This window comes from Mustelus asterias, chromosome 8, assembly GCF_964213995.1.
Source record: "Mustelus asterias chromosome 8, sMusAst1.hap1.1, whole genome shotgun sequence".
In the NCBI taxonomy this organism is placed as follows: domain Eukaryota; kingdom Metazoa; phylum Chordata; class Chondrichthyes; order Carcharhiniformes; family Triakidae; genus Mustelus; species Mustelus asterias.
The window spans coordinates 80,111,310-80,132,518 of record NC_135808.1 but is presented as its reverse complement, the minus strand read 5'-3'; the positions used below and the strand labels follow the sequence as shown (position 1 = coordinate 80,132,518).

Sequence of the window (21,209 nt, the reverse complement as noted above, 5' to 3'; positions counted from 1 at the left end):
ATTGTCCAGCAGTGCTGACTTCTCCTGGACAATTGCACTGAGTGGAAACTATTCAATAAAATGATTTAGATTGCCAACTTCGGATGGTTCTGCCAGTTTTAAACATAGTTACTACGAAAGAGTTGGAAGGAAATAAAAATCACTTCCAACTTCAGTGTCACTATTTTAAACATCCAGACCGAGCCCCAAGCTGGACACCCACCCCATGATGTCTGGACTGCCCCACCAATTCCACCCCACCCCCACTTCAGCTATATCGGAATACCCCCTCCCAGGGCAACATACCCTTTTGCAACAACCACTGCAAAATTGAAGCAATTGTTTAAAAGAAGCTAAGTGGAAACCTCCAAATATTAAAAGGCAGATTTTAAAACATTAATTTCAGTCTCTTGACATCCATGATAAAGGCAGGCAAAACTGCCAATCAAAATGTTTTTTCTTTAGGTAAAGCCACATACTAATAACGACATTACCTTCTTGCATTCAACCATACTCTGATTCAGACAGCGTGCATATCGTGCAAGTGCTACTATGGATAGGGATCTAGGTTGGTGAATAAAAAACCTCATCACAACTTCAAATCAATGTAATTCACTCAAAAAGTGAGAAGAAAGGAAAAAGTACAATGCCATTCACACCATTCTTACGCACCATAAATTCAGAAATTAAATTGGCAACACATAAATGTTGCCTTCCTGCTAAGAATTATATTACACATTGGGAGAGGTGGAAAAAATATGGTAAAATAGAACAGGGAAAACAAGAGAGCTGTGAGGAGTGGAGGAGAAAGAATAACACCACAGAAAACATTAAATATATATTAAAATAAACAATCATCCCAAACATGGGTTTATTCAGCTTGTATCAGTGACCACAAAACACCAATCTAAGCAGAGTTTTTCCAGTCTTAAGCTCCTGCCGCTCACCACTTTCAGGATCACAGGAATCACTATGTGCATTGCAACTACAGGGCACACAGGGACTGAAAGCTCCACGATGAGGATCCTCCCTCCTGTAGCCTAATGCACATTGCTCACAGAATTGTCCCCGGTATGCGGCTGGGCAGGTACATTGTTCTACCCATTCAGCTGGTGATCCAGAGCCTGGACGAGCAGTAAGCACAGTTACGTCATCCAAGTGTCCAGCACCTATGGAGAAATAAACTGAAATTAGCCACAAACACACTCAACTTTATGAAAATTACTTGAAAACATTTGGACACCAGCAGAAAAAGATGCATCATATTCAAAAAGGTTCAGAATATACATAGACCAGGTTAAGTGTTGGTTTTATTCCTTCTATGGAATTAAATTTACACAGACTGCAATATAAATTATATACTGCAGTCTTTCCTGTTCTATGAAACTTCCTCCTTAAATTTCACTGCCTCTTTTTCCACCTTTAAAAACCTCTTCAAAGCTATCTCTTTTGACTTTTGGTCAGTCTTCAAAATCCCTCTCTTCCTGGCGTGGCATTCCTATTTCATTACATTAAGGGAAACATAAAAGTAGATTGGTTCAATGCCTTAAGATCACAAAGAAATGTTTAAATGTTTAACTAAATTTTCAATTATATAAATATATAAATTATGAGAAATAAATGAAGAATCAAACATAATGAACTGCACATGTAAATTCAACTTAATGTGCACAACATGGTAGTCATTACTGAGACACGACAATCAGATGGTCAGGACTGGATACTAAATTACCAGGTTATAAGGTTTACATGAAGGATAGGAAACTGGTAGAAATCATAGAAACCCTACAGTACAGAAAGAGGCCATTCGGCCCATCGAGTCTGCACCGACCACAATCCCACCCACGCCCTACCCCCTTATATTTTACCCACTAATCCCTCTAATCTATGCATCCCAGGACACTAAGGGGCAATTTTTTAGCATAGCCAATCAACCTAACCCGCACATCTTTGGACTGTGGGAGGAAACCAGAGCTCCCGGAGGAAATCCACGCAGACACAAGGAGAATGTGCAAACTCCACACAGACAGTGACCTAAGCCGGGAATCGAACCCAGATCCCTGGAGCTGTGAAGCAGCAGTGCTAACCACTGTGCTACCATGCCACCGTGATAGAAAGAAGAAAGTAGCATCAATGATGAAGGGTTAAATTACTTCTATAAGATATAGCATAACAGGAGATAGGCAGGCAGTGAAGCCTTTATAAGTAGAATTAAGAAAAATAATGAGCTGTGTATAGGCTCCCCAGAAACAGCTACAAAGAGATAAGTACTACTGCAGAGATTGAACAAGTATGCAGCAAAAGCAGAGTGGTTTTACTGGGGATTAACTTCCATTGCATGGATTGTTGAATAAGCAGACAAGTTTGTGTCAGAAAAGCAGCCTAGATCTCTTTATGGTCAAAATAGTTTTCTGCAGTAACATGTCCAAAAACCAACAAAAGGGCAGACCATACTAGATTTAATATATGAGCTATGCCAAACTTAGCTAACAATCTAAGGGTGCATGAAAATTTATCCAATAATAGGTTTGACAGAGAGAACATTGCAGATGCCCTAATTATAATCTTCCAAAGCATTATCAATTCAGGAACTATTCTTTTAGATTAGAAAATTACACATCTTTTGATAGGAAATTACCCCAAGACACTACAAAGGGTCGTGAACAAAGCCCAATCCATCACTCAAACCAGCCTCCCACCCACTGACACCGTTTACACTTCCAGCTGCCTCGGAAAAGTAGCCAGTATAATCAAGGACCCCACACATCCCAGACATACTCTCTTCCACATTCTTCCATCGGGAAAAAGATACAAAAGTCAGATTACACACCAACCGACTCAAAAACAGCTTCTTCCCTGCTGTCATCAGAGTTTTGAATGGACCTATCTCGCATTAAGTTGACCTTTCTCTATGCCCTAGTTATGACTGTAACACTACATTCTGCACTCTTCCTTTCCTTCCCTATGTATGGTATGTTTTGTCTGTATAGTGCGCAAGAAACAATACTTTTCACTGTAAAATAATACATGTGGACAAAAATAAATCAAATCAAAATACTAATGTCTGTCATTAAGGATGGAATGACTAAACAATTAAAAGTTTCAGCTGATGAGAGAATCAGAATGCACTTGATGAACTTGATTGAAATTTTTGAAGAGGTCACTAAAGTATTGGAGAGGGGGATATCGAGATGTTATTTATAAGGACTTCCAGAAGTCCCTCATAAGAGGCTTAACTAAAGTTGAAGTTCATGGAACTGGGGGCAAGGTATTTGCTGGTTAATGGCAGAAAACAGACTATGGGTGGGATTTTCCGGCCATGTTTGCCCCAAAACCAGACAATCCCACCCGTGGTCAATGGACCGTTGTATGGTCTACCCCCTGCCCACTATGATTCCCGTGGCGGGGGGGATGGGAAAATTCCCTCTACATATAATTGGCAGGCATTCTTAACTAGCACGACATGACTAGTGCCGTCCCAAAGGAAGCTTCAGCAATTCACTAATTATTAACAACTTAGATAGGCGATGACCCGAAGATATGCAGCAGTGTAAGTCGATGGAAGCATAAAATTACAAAGGTATTAACAGACTGAGTGGGTAATACTGGTAAACAAATCTAAGAATAGGCAAACATGAATCATTTATCTTGGGTTGTAAAGGATAAGTTAGTGTATTTTATAAATGGGGAGAAGCTGGAAGTATTGGAGATGCAAAGAGACACTGGTGTCCCCAGGTGTCCATGTCTACAGAAAATGTTACTATCAGGTATAATAAAAAAAAGTAAAAAAGGTTACAGGAATTCTGGCATTTACATTTTAGGGATTAAATACAAAGGGATAGAAGTTATGGTTCAGCTATGAAAAGCCTTAGTTGGATCACAACTGAAATATTGTCTTCAGTTCTGGGCACCATACCTCAGGAAGGATTTTTTGACCATTGGAGGAAACGGAGCAGAGAATTACTGGAACAATACCTGGTCTGCAATGGTTAAATTACAAGGAGAGACTACATATATTTGGATTGCATTTCCTGGAATTTAGAAGATTAATTGAATCTAATTGAAGTTTCAATGTATTATGGGGAACTGATGGGCTACATAGAAACATGTTTGGTGATCTAGGATTAGTACACAGCCTTAAAATTACAGACTTTCATAAATGAAATTAGGAAACAGTTGTACATACAAAGGGTGGCAAAAGTTACAAACATTCAATTTAGGGGCAGGAGTGGGCCATTTGGCCCCTTAAGCCTGTTCTGCCATGCAATAAAATCATAGCTGATTTGTACAATCCACATCAGTGTCCATCTGTACAAACATACAAAGTTTGAAATTCTCTTTTGCAAACTGTAATTGATGCTGGATCAATTATTAATTTAAAATCTGAGATTCATAGGTTACTTTTAACCAAAGATATTAAAATCAAGGAATATGGGGCAACGGTACATAGAACATAGAACATTACAGCACAGAACAGGCCCTTCGGCCCACGATGTTGTGCCGACCTTCATCTGAAACCAAGATCAAGCTATCCCACTCCCTACCATCCTGGTGTGCTCCATGTGCCTATCCAATAACCGCTTAAATGTTCCTAAAGTGTCTGACTCCACTATCACTGCAGGCAGTCCATTCCACACCCCAACCACTCTCTGCGTGAAGAACCTACCTCTGATATCCTTATAGATGTATGGATTTTGATTACAGATCAACCAAGATCCCATTGAAGGAGGGAACAGACTTGAGGGGCTAATTTGCCTTTTCCTGTTCCACTGTTCAACTTCACGGTTTAGTTAGTTTCCTCTTGGCAGCCTCATGGGCCTTGCAAGACAATTGTTAGCACTGTGGTGGCCAACTCTGTTAAAAATCACCAGGTGGCATGGCAATCTCTGCTGTTTTTGTTGAAGGTGAAGACAGAGGGCTGAAAAGCTGCAAGATTCACTTGGTCCTCTTCTTCACCAGCTGAATTTTGCACTTTGGCTCGCTTCTTTCAATGCCCCACCAATTAGCCTCCAGAAATCACAACTATCAGCAACACTCTCCCAGTTGTCAGTGTCTACCATCTTCATATTACTCCATGATCGCGTTTATTTGCAGCAAGTGGATTGATTCAAATTTCCGATTTATTCATCTGGAGGGCCGGGAGAATCACTTGTAGGCCAATTCGCAGGGTTCGCGCGTGCGTTCCCTGATGCGCGTGCATCTCCAAGCGCTGGATATCCAGCAAGGTCGGGACCATGCTGGAGAACAGCAGGTAAGTTATTTTAATGTAATTTAAATGTCATTATCGGGCCCAATAGCATCTCCCACCCCGCCAGTCCAATTTCACTCTGGTGGGGTTTAGAGTAGCTCCCCACATTTGGGGAACGAGTGGGAGCCCCACTGGAGTGAGGGGGGGGGGGGGGGGGGCGCAATCGGGGCCCCCTAGGGATTTGGGCGGCGGGGGAAGTGGTGTCCCAAGCATGGACATCGTGGCAGTGCCAGGAGGCAAAGTGCCCATGCCCAGGGGGCATCTTGCATAAGAACATAAGAAATAGGAGCAGGAGTAGGCCATCTAGCCCCTCAAGCCTGCTCCGCCATTCAATAAGATCATGGCTGATCTGATAGTGGGTTCAGTTCCACTTACCCACCCACTCCCCATAACCCTTAATTCCCTTAATGGTTAAAAATCTATCTATCTGTGACTTGAACACATTTAACGAGGTAGCCTCTACTGCTTCCAAAGATTCACTACCCCTTGGGAGAAGAAGTTCCTCCTCAACTCTGTTCTAAATTGACTCCCCCGTATTTTGAGGCTATGCCCCCTAGTTCTTGTTTGCATTGTAAGTGGAAATAACCTTGCTGCTTCTACCCTGTCTAGCCCCTTCATTATCTTATATGTCTCTATGAGATCTCCCCTCAACCTTCTAAACTCCAATGAGTACAGGCCCAGTCTACTCAATCTCTCCTCATAAGCTAACCCCCTCATCTCCGGAATCAACCTGGTGAACCTTCTCTGTACCCCCTCCAAAGCCAATATATCCTTTCTTAAATAAGGGGACCAAAATTGTACACAGTACTCTCGGTACGACGTCACCATCTTGGCACCGCCCACTGGGCATTGGCAAGCAGTTGCAGCCTAGGGGCGATTGTGGTGATGGGGGGGGGGTGTTCCGCTGCCACTAGGATCCGTTGGGATTGGAGGAAGGCCAGTGGTGGTTTTGGGGAGAGGGGATATCACTGCTTTGTGAGGGGGGGGGGGGGGGGGGGGGGACTGGTGTGAATAGGCCCTACCCCCTGAGCTTTTAGTGATATTCACAATTGCGACCTCTGTATTGCACATTGTGTGGGAGATTTGAGTCTGAACTCCCACTGAAAAAACAATCGTGATTTACACCAGTTTTCCCATGAATTCAGCACTTGCAACGTTTTTGGGAGATTTGCCCCCATAGTTTCAGCAGTAAATAAATGCCTGCCTCCAGGTTTAGGGACAACATGCTTCAACAGACCCCACTTCAGGTTTTGGACTTGTCAATGTAATAAGTTCCAGTATGGCAACAACATGCTTTCGCAGGCAGGTCACACTTGTGGCCACTGTTCCAGAAGTTGCCGGGCCTGGAGCCTGCTGCCTGAAGCCAAACTTGCTGAAGCATGTTGTTTCGCAGCCTAGAGGGAGGAAGCTCCTGCTGCTTATCAAGCCACTTATAATTAGATTCTGGTTCTTAAAGTCTATCAAGTTTGGCTCGGTAATAGAACAGGTTTGGGAGTCAACATGCTTCAGCGTGGAGGCCCAATTGGAAAGGGTTTCCAGTCGTCCCTGCAGGGTCAGAATTTTACAGCACAGCAAGAGGCCCTTCGGCTCATCATGTCTGTATGGCCATCAAGTACTTATCATTGCTCATCCCATTTTCCAGCACTTAGTCCATAGCCTTGAATGTCATGATATTTCAAGTGCTCATCTAGATGATTCTTAAATGTCTCTACCGCCCTGGCAGGTAGTGAGTTTCAGATTCCCATCACTCTCTGGGTGAAAATGATTTTCCTCAAATTCCCTTTAAATCACCTGTCCCTGACCTTAAATCTATGCCTCCTGGTATTGACCCCTCTACCAAGAGGAAAAGCTTCTTCCTATCGACCCTATTTACGTCCCTCGTACTTTTTGTACACCTCAATCAGATCCCCCTCAGCCTTCTCTGCGCTAAGGAAAACAATCCCAGCCTAACCAGCCTCTCTTCATAGCTGAAACGCTCCAGCCGTGGCAACATCTTGGTGAATCTCCTCTGCACACTCTAATGCAATCACATCCTTCCTATGGGCTGGGCGCATAGTTTCATAGAAAATGGGAGCAGGAGTAGGCCATTAAACTCATCAACCCTGCTCCACCACCATTCAATTGGATTATGACTGATCAATGCATACTCCCCTCCATCTCCTCTTTCCGTTGACGTCTTTAGTGTCTAGAAATGTATTTCCTTCTTAAATATATTCAGTGACTTGTCCTCACAGCTGTATGTGGTAGAGAATGCCACAGGTTCCCCACCTTCTGAGTGAAGAAGTTCCTCTTCATCTCAGTCCTAAATGGCCCACCCTATATTCTGAGACTGTGACCTCTTGTTCTAAACCCACAACCAGGGGGAACATGATCTCTGCATCCAGTCTGCCCAGCCCTGCCAGAATGTTATACATTTTAATGAGATCCCCTCTCATTCTTCTAAACTCTAGTGAATCTCAAGTGCATACATGGGTCAGAAGACACTTACTATGCTCACTGTATGTGCCTCGAATCTTGATAGCTGTCAGATTGTGGAGAAGCTTCTGAAATTCAAAAGAGGAAAGCTGCGGCCTCCAGGGATAACTTGTCACTTCATGAAGTCTGCAAACAAAATAAAGTGGGCTATTAAGAACAGTTATTTACAATAGTACTTTCAAGTTAAAGTATAACTGGTAGTTATTTCAAATTTAGATCAAAATGTAAGATTGACTTTGGATATTTAAGAGCCTTGAATGTAATTTGAATCATAGTGCACAAAGGAAAGCAGATTCTTGCAGGGAGTGGGAATAAAGTTTGTTCCTAATCAAACTGACATTGCTTTGAACACATGGAACTGGGTGCTTCAGTGGCACAACACCAACAAGCTTTCACCTCTGAGTCCTGGCTTTCAACTCCGTCAAAGCAGATAGGATACATGTAAGGGAAGGAGGAGACTTTGATCCTGCTATTATAGTAGAGATAATGGCTCTTGCTTTGAGAGCAGCAAACGGTTTCACACTGTTCATGCAACATGGGACTCTGGTGCTTCATCAACTTTTAAGTATAGATAACGTCTCGAATACATCTTCATCAATTTTAAATCCTTCTAGTTATTAATTACTCCCTCTTTTACTGTGGCCCGGGTAACATATTTTTCTTGGTAAAGGCAGATGCAAAGTATTCATTTAATACCTCAGGTATGCCCCCTGCTGCGATGCATAAATTCCGTTTTTAGTCCCTAATTAGTCTCACTTCTCATTTTACCACCCTTTATCACCTTTTTGTTTATGTGCCAATAGAAGACTTTGGGATTCAATTTTATGTTAACTACCAGTCTCTTTTCACACACTCTGTGCTTGTCTTATTTGCTTTGTCACTCTGCTACAAGTTCTCTACTCAGCCCGGTTCTTTAATGCATTATCCAATAGATGATCAGTGGTTCCAATTTTAATGACAATATACATTATATTCTGGATCTCATTTCACCTGAAGACATAGTTCTGTGGGCTTTCTGTGGGATATTGATTTCCTTGAGCTATTAGTGGAACTGTTACTCTCAGGTCTGCTCCTTCCAGCACTAGATCTTCGGCTGATAAACGTGTGTCTCTCTTGTCCACGTAGAAATTGAAAGACAGGTTCTGGCCATAACTCAGCAGCTGATTCCCCAAAATATTTGCTGTAAAAAGAACACAAGGAAAATCAATGATTAGATCTGCAAGGGTCTAAATAGATGTAACTTCTTTTTTTGAAAAAGAGTAATTTATGTAATCTCTGTTGGTTATAGGCCTTCAACCTTAGTCATCAACTCAGTAAATTTTCTGTTTGCTCTGTGTTACGAAGCAGCAACTATCAAATCTGTTTTGACTCATTTGTTTTGGAACAAGATAACACATTGTGCAATGACTGAATTTACATACCAGGAGCGATGTAGTAAACAGGAAAATAATCATTAGAGACCACAGAGATGTCACGGCTCACTGGGGACCACTGAAGCAGGACCTCCGTACCGTCTCGCTGCTCAGCCCGCCATCCACCGTCACCTGCATATCCAAACAGAGAAGTTCACGCCACACTACAAGCATAGTGACGTACTGGCCTTTTACCTATTATCACTGTTTCATTCAATGCTGTTATGCAGGAACTATGCTCATTTTCACTGCATGTTTACTTGGCAGTCCAACACAGATCTTTCAACAGATCAACAGGATCATAATGAAGTACAGTTTCTACTTGAGAGGAGAGTCTGGTCATCTACAATCACTTTGTAAGATACTTAGTAAAAAGGGTTAGGAATGCAGAGGTCAACAGAAATCCGCTATAGAAATACTGCCTCCCCCCACACAAAAAATGAAAGCAAATCAGAAGTAATATCCAGCAAGACTATAACACAGCTTTCTACAAGGTGCTCCCACAACTTAGCAAACATAATTACAGCAATTAGAAGGTAGACAGAGCAACTGGCCATCCACACAACAGCAACAAGGAAAGGAGTGCCCAAAGTTAATGATTACTGTGTAAATTAACTGCTTTAAGGTAGAGCCGAATAAATGTTTTCCAAAAGGTTTAGTTACATGGATAAATTAAGATACAGACAAATACTATATAGAACCCATTGAAAAAAAGTCTGCTTGGTCCCCAGGGATGCTTCTATTATAAAAGAACTAGTCAGGGTAAACAACAGATTATATCCTGCAGGGTTTTTCCGATTAGCTTTGTGGAACAAAAGCAATCTATTAGGCGTTCAACCTATTCTCTACCTCAGAGGATTGAGAACAGAGATGGAGTACAAGATAGAGTAACAGTGCAAGTTGGACATGTTCCACTGGAAAGAAAGGAGTCAGTCAACGGACCAAAAGTAACTTATTTTCCAGTCTAAACTATGTTCCCATGTACACAAAATAAAGATGTTAAGATTGAGGGTTTAATCATTTTTTTTCATGCAAAAACGTTTGTACCGGAGGCTGAGCTGGGTGTTACGGTATTTGTCAAGTCTGCATCAAGTTCAGCAATACCAAGTCAACTAAGTACATGGCTATAGCTAGAAACATGGGGGTGTGTACATTAGAAAATTTCAGTAACACCTGTATCAAAGCTTGATGTGATCCTCTCTGTCCTGTAGCCCTCTGCTTTGCTACAAACAGATGAATGGCCAAAACAGAAGCAGGCAGTGCAGCCATGGGGATTCTGGGGGTTCAGGTTGAAAAATCCTGGCTTGCATCTAAATAGAAAAGGAAAGAATATCTCATTATGAATATATTAATTGCTAACATTTTAAACTAATTTGTTCATTTTTCAGAATCTTACTGCTAAATTATTGAATTATTTGTATAAAATTCAAAAACCAAATAACGAGAGAGAGATTTTTTGCTTTCAATTAAAATAAACCTCAATCAACAAACCATCTAAATTCAAGCAAAGAATGGTATCCTCAGCTAATACATTTTAGTAATACCCAATTAAAATTCCTATTCAACTTTTTGTATTACCACTTAGTCTGAGTTACAATTTAGTGTGTGAAAAGTTCCATATTCTGGGCCAGTTCACAGCATGTACATGGAGTACTGAAGATGAACCTTTCAGTTGCAATTGCACAGCTTACAGATTGCAAAAGTACAAGTTGACCTAGAACCCAAAGCAACACTGAGGCTGTGGGAGGGAGTTCAAGGAAGAATGACAAAGATGAACCAAAGACATGAAGCCTCAGTTATGAAGAAACTTATAGAGCTGAACATGTTTTTGTTTTAGAGAAGATAACTGCAGTGAGACATGATTCAGATCTTTCAAGATGCTGAGAGACATCTATGTGAGCTATTTGACTTGGATAATGGCCACAAAACTAGAAGAAACAGGTTTTAAATTAATCAGCATCAAGTGAGACGAGAGATTAAATGAATATTTTCCTCTGGTGGAATGTTAGATGTACAGAACAAACTTGGTTCCTGTTAAATTAGATTACATTTTTACAATGCCTTTCGTGACTTCTGAAGGTCCTAAAGCATCTGACAGCCAATTGAGTACTTTTTAAAATGCAGTAATGTTGTTGCCAAATTTAAGCATAGCAAGATCCCACAAACAGAAATATGATAATAACCACAGTCTCTTTCTTAATGATGTTGACTAAAAGATAAATACTGGCTGCTAAATACTATTGACTATAGTACCATAAGATCATTTAATTTTATGGATGTCAACAACCTAGTTTTCTACATCAACACTTAAAAAATACTTGAAATCAGTACAACTTCTGTATTACTTTCAAATCTACCTAGCATTCAAATCTTGTTTCACTTTTTTAAATTCTCCTAATATCGACACCAAAAATAAAACCACTACACAAGAGTTGCCTGTTAAGTGATCCAACGTAACAGTCTTTTTCAACTAAAGATGCTTTAAAATAGATAGAAACAGAATAGAAACAGGCGCCGGAGTGTGGTGACTAGGGGATTTTCACAGTAACTTCATTGCAGTGTTAATGTAAGCCTACTTGTGACATTAATAAATAAACTTAAACCTTTAAGTCAGTGTCAACCACAGTCTACACAAGTGCAGCGTTCCATAGAATTTTGAAGCCGTGTGCAATACATCAGAGCATTTAATTTTGAAAATCAATAAAAATCCTGCAGTATGGAAGTAGGTAGGTTTTATAATGTACTTGCTTTCAGGAACAGGTTCTTTCTTAACTGCAAAATTGCAGTAGCCAGGCAGCAAGTCATTCTAAACAAACAGGTGTGAAGTTGTGCAATTTTTATAGGATGTCACACTGGGCCAGGTCACTTGCCACACAGGAAAGTTAACACCGAAGTTTCAAAAATTAGAGTTAGCTGAATTCTGAAGCAAAAAGTTTGGTTTGTGAGTTTTTTCCTTTTGAGAGGAAGATATGGTTACTGACAAAAGACTAGAAACTAAAGTGACCTGCAGGGAAGATATATAACTTTTAAAAGCAAGCTTAAATACTAAATTTCTCCCATAGTCTTATCTATGATGTGTGCAAGACAAAAAGCATGAAGATTGGGAGAATTCAAAACAAGAGAGACTGGAAATCCCCAGCATCAATCGGGTCAGAAGAGAGGTGAGTAGGGCAGACAAAAAGGAAATGGTTGCTATGTTGCACGGTTGGAAGTCCCACCTCCATTTCCACTCGCCTTGATATTCCAGAGGACAGAGGAGAACACGGACCTGCAAACTCACCTGCATCAATTGCAAGGCCAATTAACATCGTTGTGGACTTATTAATAGCCTAGCTCTCACAACTTTCCTAACTTTCCCAAATTAGACCAGTTTTAGCAGCTTTCTGAATCAGGCGAGCTGCATGGAGACATGGACCACACTTTGTGGCAAGTCTTGGGGAAAGTTTAAAATGAAAAGTAAAAATAACTTTTAAAGCTTAAAGGGATTAAACATTAAAATTGCAGCAGCCTAAGTTCCAGCATTCAGAACTTTGGCAGTTCAGGGTGTCATCACCCTCCTGGCATCACATGACCATCAGAGCAGCGGGTAAGGCTGTTCGTGCACCAGGAAGGGTACAGCCTGAAGGGGAATGCATTCTTAGACATTGAGGCCATTTTGTGCAGCAACCTGTACAGGAAGGGCAGGGTGTCAGGCTTCAGGAGGCCAGATGGGATGAACAAGGGGGAAGGAAAAACTGACCCCCTGTAGATTTTGCAGGTAAAGAGCCAAAGTACTGACTGAGAACCGATGCCAAAGGAGACAGCGAATATGGTCAAACACCTGTGCTCTGGTCAGTGCAGACCTCTGGCATCTCACAGTTGGCTGCATCACCCAGGTAGCAGATGTCCTCTTTACTGATGCTGGACAACGCATCAGGGTCACAATGATGGGATGCAGCAAGCAGAAAGCACTCGAGTCCAGAACCAGTTGTGGTCAGGTTGTGCTTGCAAAATCTTCCTGCAAGGGTATGGTGGTTTGCTCCAAAACACGACGCTCCAGGGAGGAGTGGATCTTGAGGACAGTAAAGTCCTGAAAGAGATTGCTCATCAGGAGAAAAGCAGGAGCAATTGGAGGCAGAGGGAGATGATGCTGAACTGTAAGATACCTCCAGGCAAAGGACTTCCTTTTCTCCCCATTGGATGCCAGTCCTCCAGCTCCACTGTGTTATCTCAGGACCCAGTGGTCTAATAGCAAGCTTTGGCACAAACTCTCCCCTTAGGACAACCAGTTGCCTCAGTGATAGCTACCTAGAATGTCTGAATCCCACTTCCATTCCTGCCTTGCCTAGCTTTAATTTGTCTTGTGTGGAGCATAAACATTGACATAGGCAAGTTGGCATATTGCAGTATTATTAATTCCATGCAAAATATAAAATATGCAGAAATACAACTTTACAACTGTTAGGATCACATGTCAACAAAAAATCCCATAAAATTTACCTCTCACAGTTGAATCCCTCTACATTATTTTTGCAAATACAACGTCCTGTATCGACACTGCATTCTGCTGTGCTACCAGAAGGGTTACAGGCACACGGTCTGCCAACAGAGAAAGCAGGTAAGAAAAACAAGGACATCTGAACCCCAACAGTGCTTCTACACTTGGTCCAAAATTTCTGTAGAACAGATATGGCAACTGGAGCACCAGTAGTTAATGCAAATGCTAGTACTGCAAATGCTGGAAATCTGAAAACTTTGTTTTGTACTTTGTCTTGTACTATTATCCGTTTTGTTATTTAATCAATCCTACTTTTCACACCTTTCCCCTTCTTTTAACCTTTAACTAAAATCTATCACATCTGCACACTTACATGCAAGGTCACCCACCTGAAACATTAACTGCTTCTCCCTTTGTAGATGCTGCCTGACCTGTTGCGCATTTTCAGCACTATTTACATCGTCACTAACTAATGAAGTCAATGTCAATTAGTTAGCTATATAGCTCTTTGCACAATGTACAATTGTGATGCCCCCAGACTTAAGTGAATATACAATAGATGGAACCACGGCAAAATCATATTAAATGTTTTTAAAAATATTTTATAAAATATGGGGCGCAGTCTTACTGGTTCACCACGCCAGTCAATAGGCGTGGCGAGCTGGGAAGATATCACGCGAGGGGAAAAATCCGATTCGCACCCCAACCCTGCTTTGCCAATGAGAACGGCTTCAGCATGGCTGCTTCCACCCTCATGGATGCTTCCCACCTCGCCGGCGTGACACTACTGCTCTATTGGCGAACGGAGCGCCACGGCCATGCAGGGGGGGATATGAGGCCACTGAAGCCCGCAGGGGGTGGTGGGGGCATGGCCGGGCTGTGCCCATTGGGCAATGCCAGTCTAGCAATGCCCAGTTGGGCACAAGTGTGCCAGGTGCAGTGCCAAGGGGGTGTGGCCTGAGTGGGAACAGTGGAGTAGGGCTGTCAGAGTGTCGGAAGATTGCAGCGCCGAGTTTGTCCAAAAGAGGACTCTCATTTTCACGCTCTTTTGGGAAAATTCCACCGACCATCCATGGTATCTCAATTATGGCACTGCATACAAGTGATGCACTGATTTTGAGAACATTAAGTAAGGCTGCTCCACAGTTCTCCAAAACGTGAAAATAAGCTCATTTTTAAAACAGAGAGGACGGCACAGTGGTTAGCACTGCTACCTCACAACTCCATGGACCCAAGTTCGATTCCCGGCTTGGGTAACTGTGCAGAGTTTGTGCGCACTCCCAGTGTCTGTGTGGGTTTACTCCGGGTGCTCCGGTTTCCTTCCAGTTTAGAAAATGTGCTGGTTAGATGCATTGGCCATGCTAAATTCTAAGTGTGGCAACGAGAGGACTTTCACAGTAACTTCATTGCGGTGTTAATGTGAACCTATTTGTGACACTAATAAATAAACTTAAAACTTTAAAGCAAGAGTTTTTGTAGGTACCATAAATTGAAAGATAGTGCCAGCAAATGCTGCTGTAAAACAGATTATTTACCATGTTACAGAGATGTTAGCCATTTTGAAGCAACAAATCAATGCCACTATCAAACTGTGATCGGGGAATATTACCCGAGAACATTAATCATTTAGCTGCTGTTAACCAATAACAGTAAGAAGTCTCACAACACCAGGTTAAAGTCCAACAGGTTTATTTGGTAGCAAATACCATAAGCTTTCGGAGCACAGCTCCTTCGTCAGATGGAGTGGAAATCTGTTCTCAAACAGTGCAAACAGACACAGAAATCAAATTACAGAATACTGATTAGAATGCAAATCTCTACAGCCAGCCAGGTCTTAAATGTACAGACAATGTGGGTGGAGGGAGCATTCAACACAGGTTAAAGAGATGTGTATTGTCTCCAGACAGGACAGCTAGTGAAATTCTGCAAGTCCAGGAGGCAAACTGTGGGGGTTACTGATAATGTGACATAAATCCAACATCCCGGTTTAGGGCGTCCTCATGTGTGCGGAACTTGGCTATCAGTTTCTGCTCAGTGACTCTGCGCTGTCGTGTGTCGTGAAGGCCGCCTTGGAGAACGCTTACCTGAAGATCCACGGCTGAATGCCCGTGACTGCTGAAGTGCTCCCCCACAGGAAGAGAACAGTCTTGCCTGGTGATTGTCGAGCGGTGTTCATTCATCCGTTGTCGTAGGCAGGCAAGACTGTTCTCTTCCTGTGGGGGAGCACTTCAGCAGTCACGGGCATTCAGCCTTGGATCTTCAGGTAAGCGTTCTCCAAGGCGGCCTTCACGACACACGACAGCGCAGAGTCGCTGAGCAGAAACTGATAGCCAAGTTCCGCACACATGAGGACGCCCTAAACCGGGATGTTGGATTTATGTCACATTATCAGTAACCCCCACAGTTTGCCTCCTGGACTTGCAGAATTTCACTAGCTGTCCTGTCTGGAGACAATACACATCTCTTTAACCTGTGTTGAATGCTCCCTCCACCCACATTGTCTGTACATTTAAGACCTGGCTGGCTGTAGAGATTTGCATTCTAATCAGTATTCTGTAATTTGATTTCTGTGTCTGTTTGCACTGTTTGAGAACAGATTTCCACTCCATCTGACGAAGGAGCTGTGCTCCGAAAGCTTATGGTATTTGCTACCAAATAAACCTGTTGGACTTTAACCTGGTGTTGTGAGACTTCTTACTGTGCTTACCCCAGTCCAACGCCGGCATCTCCACATCATGTTAACCAATAACAACAGTTTCTACTACATAATGATTAAAAGCTACAGCCAGCATTGCTGAGAGAGGGATCGTAATCCACAAACACAATACCCGCATTAATAGCAGTGAATAGTTGGATGCCTACCATCATCATAACCATCTGTCAAAAATAAGTTACTTCATTATCTGTTACCTGGAAATGCATGAAAGGCAAGGAAACTATAATACAATTACCTGCATCCTGCTTCAGTTAGTGAGTGGTAGCCAGGTTGGCAATGGTCACATTTATCTCCCATCACTCCTGGCTTGCAGCTACATCGACCATAGATATCACACTGTGTACTGATTGAACCTTGAAAACAAAAGGAGCAAATAAAATTTATCCACCTAGAAAGTAAGAATTTCTAAGGCTGTGGAGGAAAGGAAGAAAACAAGGATTGATTAAAAATAGTAATGTTACTTTTACTGCACAATTTTGAATTCTAGTAATCAAAATCTTCAGTTCTCTACCATTCCAATGATAACACCAGGCCGCATTTTCTGGAAGCTATCTTATTGTTAAAGTTCGGACTGTCTCCTCCAAAAGAACTGAGACATCAAATCCCAAAAGATAAATGTATGTGGCAATGAGACAGTCTAAACGATATTTAGCACTAAACAAGAGCTGTGATCTTACAGAGAGATGAAAAAATATTCACAAAAATTAAGTGCTAACACGTTTATCTTCATCTTAACACAATATATGGTTACTCATACAAGTGCACACAGCATGCACTCTTCTTAATGCATAACATGATTATCTGAAAAAAAAGTTGATATAGTATCCTGAGCTCCAGGGACAAATCAAATCCATTTGAAAATTGGTCCGCTCATCAATACTTAAAGAATACAAGAGTTTAGGAAGCCAAAGTCTGGACAAGTTTAGTCAAATGTTATGACAAGTTAAGCTCAAAATGCATGTAATTGTACAAATTATTTGTAACTTTTTTTTTTAAGGCCCACATGGAATCTTTAAGTTTCTAAAATTGCACCATATTGTTGAGATACTGTGGTGGCTGCTCTGTTTTATAGAAATGTACTGAAACAGATTTGTGTGTTCCTGCCTAATAATCTCGGAAAGTATTTAAAAACCAATAGAAGGTCACCTAGTAAGTCTGGAGAGATTCCAATTATTTTAAATTGGTGCCATTGCCGTGGCCAAGTCTTTGACATTTCCAAGACTCTCAAAGGAATGTGTATAATTTTAATTTTCTTCTGGCTCCACCACCATGTCATTTTTGTATTTCTTGCTCAATGAGATGATGGACCTGCCTGTAGGTAAAGATTCTACGTAACCAAAGCAATAAATGCTTTTCCCCAAAATGTCATGGTACTAATATTGTGTACACAAGTGCCAAAAATAAATTCTGTTTGCAACAGATCTGTACTCACCCACTGGGTTACAATTGCAGGGCAAACATTGGGCTTCTGGACCCTGTCGGTAGAAATCATCCCTGCACCTCTCACAGTTGGGACCATCTGTATTTTCAATACAGTTGCGACAGTGTCCACCATGTCCAGTGGCTCGGTAGAGCTCAGAATCAAAGTAGCATTCTGCTGATTTGCCATGGCAATTGCAAGCTGCAGAAGTAAAAATTGTAATATAAATTTTAGCTGATCACCATGCAAAATACTCAGCTAGTTCTTCATCAATGCAAAACAGTATCCTGGCCAATGTTTATCCTTCAACTAACATCACTAAAACAAATTACCTGATCATCATCCTATTGCTATTTATATGACTTTTTGCACAAATTTGCTGCTGTGATTCCTACACTGCATTAATGACCTCAATTCTAAAGTACTTAATTGACTGTAAAGCACATTGGGTCATGAGGTAACAAAATACACTATATAAATGCAATTCTTTCTTTTCAAAATAAAACTTCCAAATAAAACAGGACCTCAAGGGGCTCAGAGTAAAATATTAATATGGATACAGTGTTGGTAAGAGGACAGAAAACAGAGGGTAGAAATAAACGGAGAAAACAGGGTTAACATTTCAGGCTGATGACCTTTCATCACAACCCACATTAGCTCTGCTTCTCCGCACAGATGCTGCTTGACCTGTTCAGCATTGCCAGCACTTGGTTTGTATTTCAGATTTCCAGCATCTACAGTATTTTGCTTCTGTACAACTAAATTTTCAGATTCTATGGTTGTGAGCAGTGGGGTCCCACAAGGACCAGTGCTGGGGTTGGGGGAAGGGGGTGGGGGGGGGGACACTCTACAATTCCATCTACAATCTATATTAATAACTTAAATGAAGAGGTGGAGTGTAATGTATCCAAGTTTGCTAATGATACAAAACTCGAGTTTGTTATGTAAGCTGTGAGCAGAAAGCAAAGAGTCTGTAACGGAATATAGATCGGTTAAATGACAGGGCAGGAAGGCGACAGATAGGAACATAATATGGGAAAATGTGAGGTCATTCACTTTGGTAGGTAGAATAGAAAACAACATTTTTTAAATGTTGAGAAATAAAATATTGGTGTCAGAAGATTTGGGTATTATTATAAATATCTAGTTCATAGGTCATAGCTATTTTAGAGGTATTTTTTAGTTCTGGGAAAATTAAAGTTTAACTAGGAAATAGGATAATGCAACTAAAGCAGCTTGAAGATTATTACAATTAAAAGGTTGAGGCCATGGTGACTAAAGGGGTGAAGAGCTAGTAGAAAGGTAAGATCATAAAACAGCAGGTGGGCTTATTTAGCTGGAGATTTGGAGACGGGGGGGGGATGGGGTGATCTTTTGAAAAAAATTTTAAGTCCACAACGAGCATGGAAATGGGAGGTTCTGATCTGTTTTTTAAGGCGAGTCCAAATCTGCAATCTTACGCACTTAGAATCAGGGGGCGGGCTTAAATCACCCGAACGTCGAGATCAGAAGAGGGTGCCATTACACATGCACGTCTCTCTGCCAGGTTCCGCACACATGAGGACGGCCTCAACTGGGATATTGGGTTCATGTCACACTATCTGTAACCCCCACAACCTGCCTGGATGTGCAAAATCTCACTAGCTGTCCTGTCTGGAGACAATACACATATCTTTAACCTGTGCTTAATGCTCCCTCCACTCACATTGTCTGTACCTTTAAGACTTGATTAGCTGTAAAGACTCACATTCCAATCATTATTCATGTAAATTGAGTTTGTGTATTTGTGCTCTGTTTGTGATCAGAACTCCCACCCACCTGACAAAGGGACAGCCTGTTCCAAAAGCTAGTGGCTTTTGCTACCAAATAAACCTGTTGGACTTTAACCTGGTGTTGTTAGACTTCTTACTGTGTTTACCCCAGTCCAACGCCGGCATCTCCACATCTTGGAATTATGGCCCATTCATCTGAACAACTGGGGTACCTTTCAAAAAAAGATCAACTAAACAATTCTAAAATATAACTACCATAAAGTAAAACCTCAAATCTGGATTTAAAATATATTTTCAACTGTATCAAGACCAACAAAAAACAAAATAAATTTTCCACAGAAAAAACATACATCAATTTGGAAGTTCTAAAATCAGCAAAATAAAAAAAGTGAGCGACACAGCCCAGAGTGATTCTGTTCCACTCAAAGTTTGCACACATTTACTTTGCAGGAGTCCTTTGACAGCAACTACGAATTGAACCTGCGGCCGCCTTTCTCCACCTAACCAAAAGATACTGAGGCCAACTATATCCTCCAATCCAGCCCTCTCAACATTGGGTGAAACCAGCCAATTCGATAACCACACACTTATCCGGGACTTCAACCCGGATAAGTGTGTGGTGATCCATTTTGGCAGATCCAATGGGATGAAGCAGCAATATAATATGAAGGGTACCATTCTTAGCAGTGTAGAGGATCAGAAGGACCTTGGGGTCCGGGTCCATAGGACTCTTAAATCGGCCTCGCAGGTGGAGGATGCGGTCAAGAAGGCGTACGGCGTACTGGCCTTCATTAATCGAGGGATTGAGTTTAGGAGTCGGGAGATAATGCTGCAGCTTTATAGGACCCTGGTTAGACCCCACTTGGAGTACTGCGCGCAGTTCTGGTCACCTCATTACAGGAAAGATGTTGAAGCCATTGAAAGGGTGCAGAGGAGATTTACAAGGATGTTGCCTGGATTGGGGGGCATGCCTTATGAGGATAGGTTGAGGGAGCTTGGTCTCTTCTCCCTGGAGAGGCGAAGGATGAGAGGTGACCTGATAGAGGTTTACAAGATGTTGAGAGGTCTGGATAGGGTAGACTCTCAGAGGCTATTTCCAAGGGCTGAAATGGTTGCTACGAGAGGACACAGGTTTAAGGTGCTGGGGGGTAGGTACAGAGGAGATGTCAGGGGTAAGTTTTTCACTCAGAGGGTGGTGGGTGAGTGGAATCGGCTGACGTCGGTGGTGGTGGAGGCAAACTCGTTGGGGTCTTTTAAGAGACTTCTGGATGAGTACATGGGATTTAATGGGATTGAGGGCTATAGATAGGCCTAGAGGTGGGGATGTGATCGGCGCAACCTGTGGGCCGAAGGGCCTGTTTGTGCTGTGGCTTTCTATGTTCTATGTTCTATGATAGAGATGAGGAATGTAGTTGGGTTGGGGTTGGGGAAGCTTTCTGGCATTCTTTCTACGCACTACGTGAATCAGCTGAACCATCTTAATCCCCCTTTTAACTGGAAAGCATATTGTTCAAAGGATATATACAATATCTACACATTGTGGCATCTCACTCACTACTTGTGGGCACACATTTAGCTTGTGGGGAAGTTGGCAAGGTTAACAACTGAAAGCAGAACCTTCAGAGGAACAAATTTTTAATTACGCCCACTAACACCAGAACGAGGATTTTACATCCCACTGAATTCCCTTGTTGATTTATTGCAGTTTCA

General features: G+C 41.8%; 1 protein-coding gene across 1 annotated transcript in view; it reads right to left on the bottom strand.

The window, feature by feature from the left end:
- Positions 1 to 21,209, bottom strand: part of lamc1 (laminin, gamma 1) — a 251,907-nt gene that overhangs the window by 40,135 nt on the left and 190,563 nt on the right. The window contains exons 5-12 of the mRNA XM_078218326.1: positions 17,740 to 17,928; positions 16,543 to 16,660; positions 13,594 to 13,692; positions 10,288 to 10,424; positions 9,124 to 9,246; positions 8,693 to 8,882; positions 7,716 to 7,828; positions 927 to 1,148 (exon numbers count right to left, since the gene is read on the bottom strand). Coding sequence (XP_078074452.1) covers positions 927 to 1,148; positions 7,716 to 7,828; positions 8,693 to 8,882; positions 9,124 to 9,246; positions 10,288 to 10,424; positions 13,594 to 13,692; positions 16,543 to 16,660; positions 17,740 to 17,928 — 1,191 coding nt within the window. The remainder of the gene's footprint in view (positions 1 to 926; positions 1,149 to 7,715; positions 7,829 to 8,692; positions 8,883 to 9,123; positions 9,247 to 10,287; positions 10,425 to 13,593; positions 13,693 to 16,542; positions 16,661 to 17,739; positions 17,929 to 21,209) is intronic.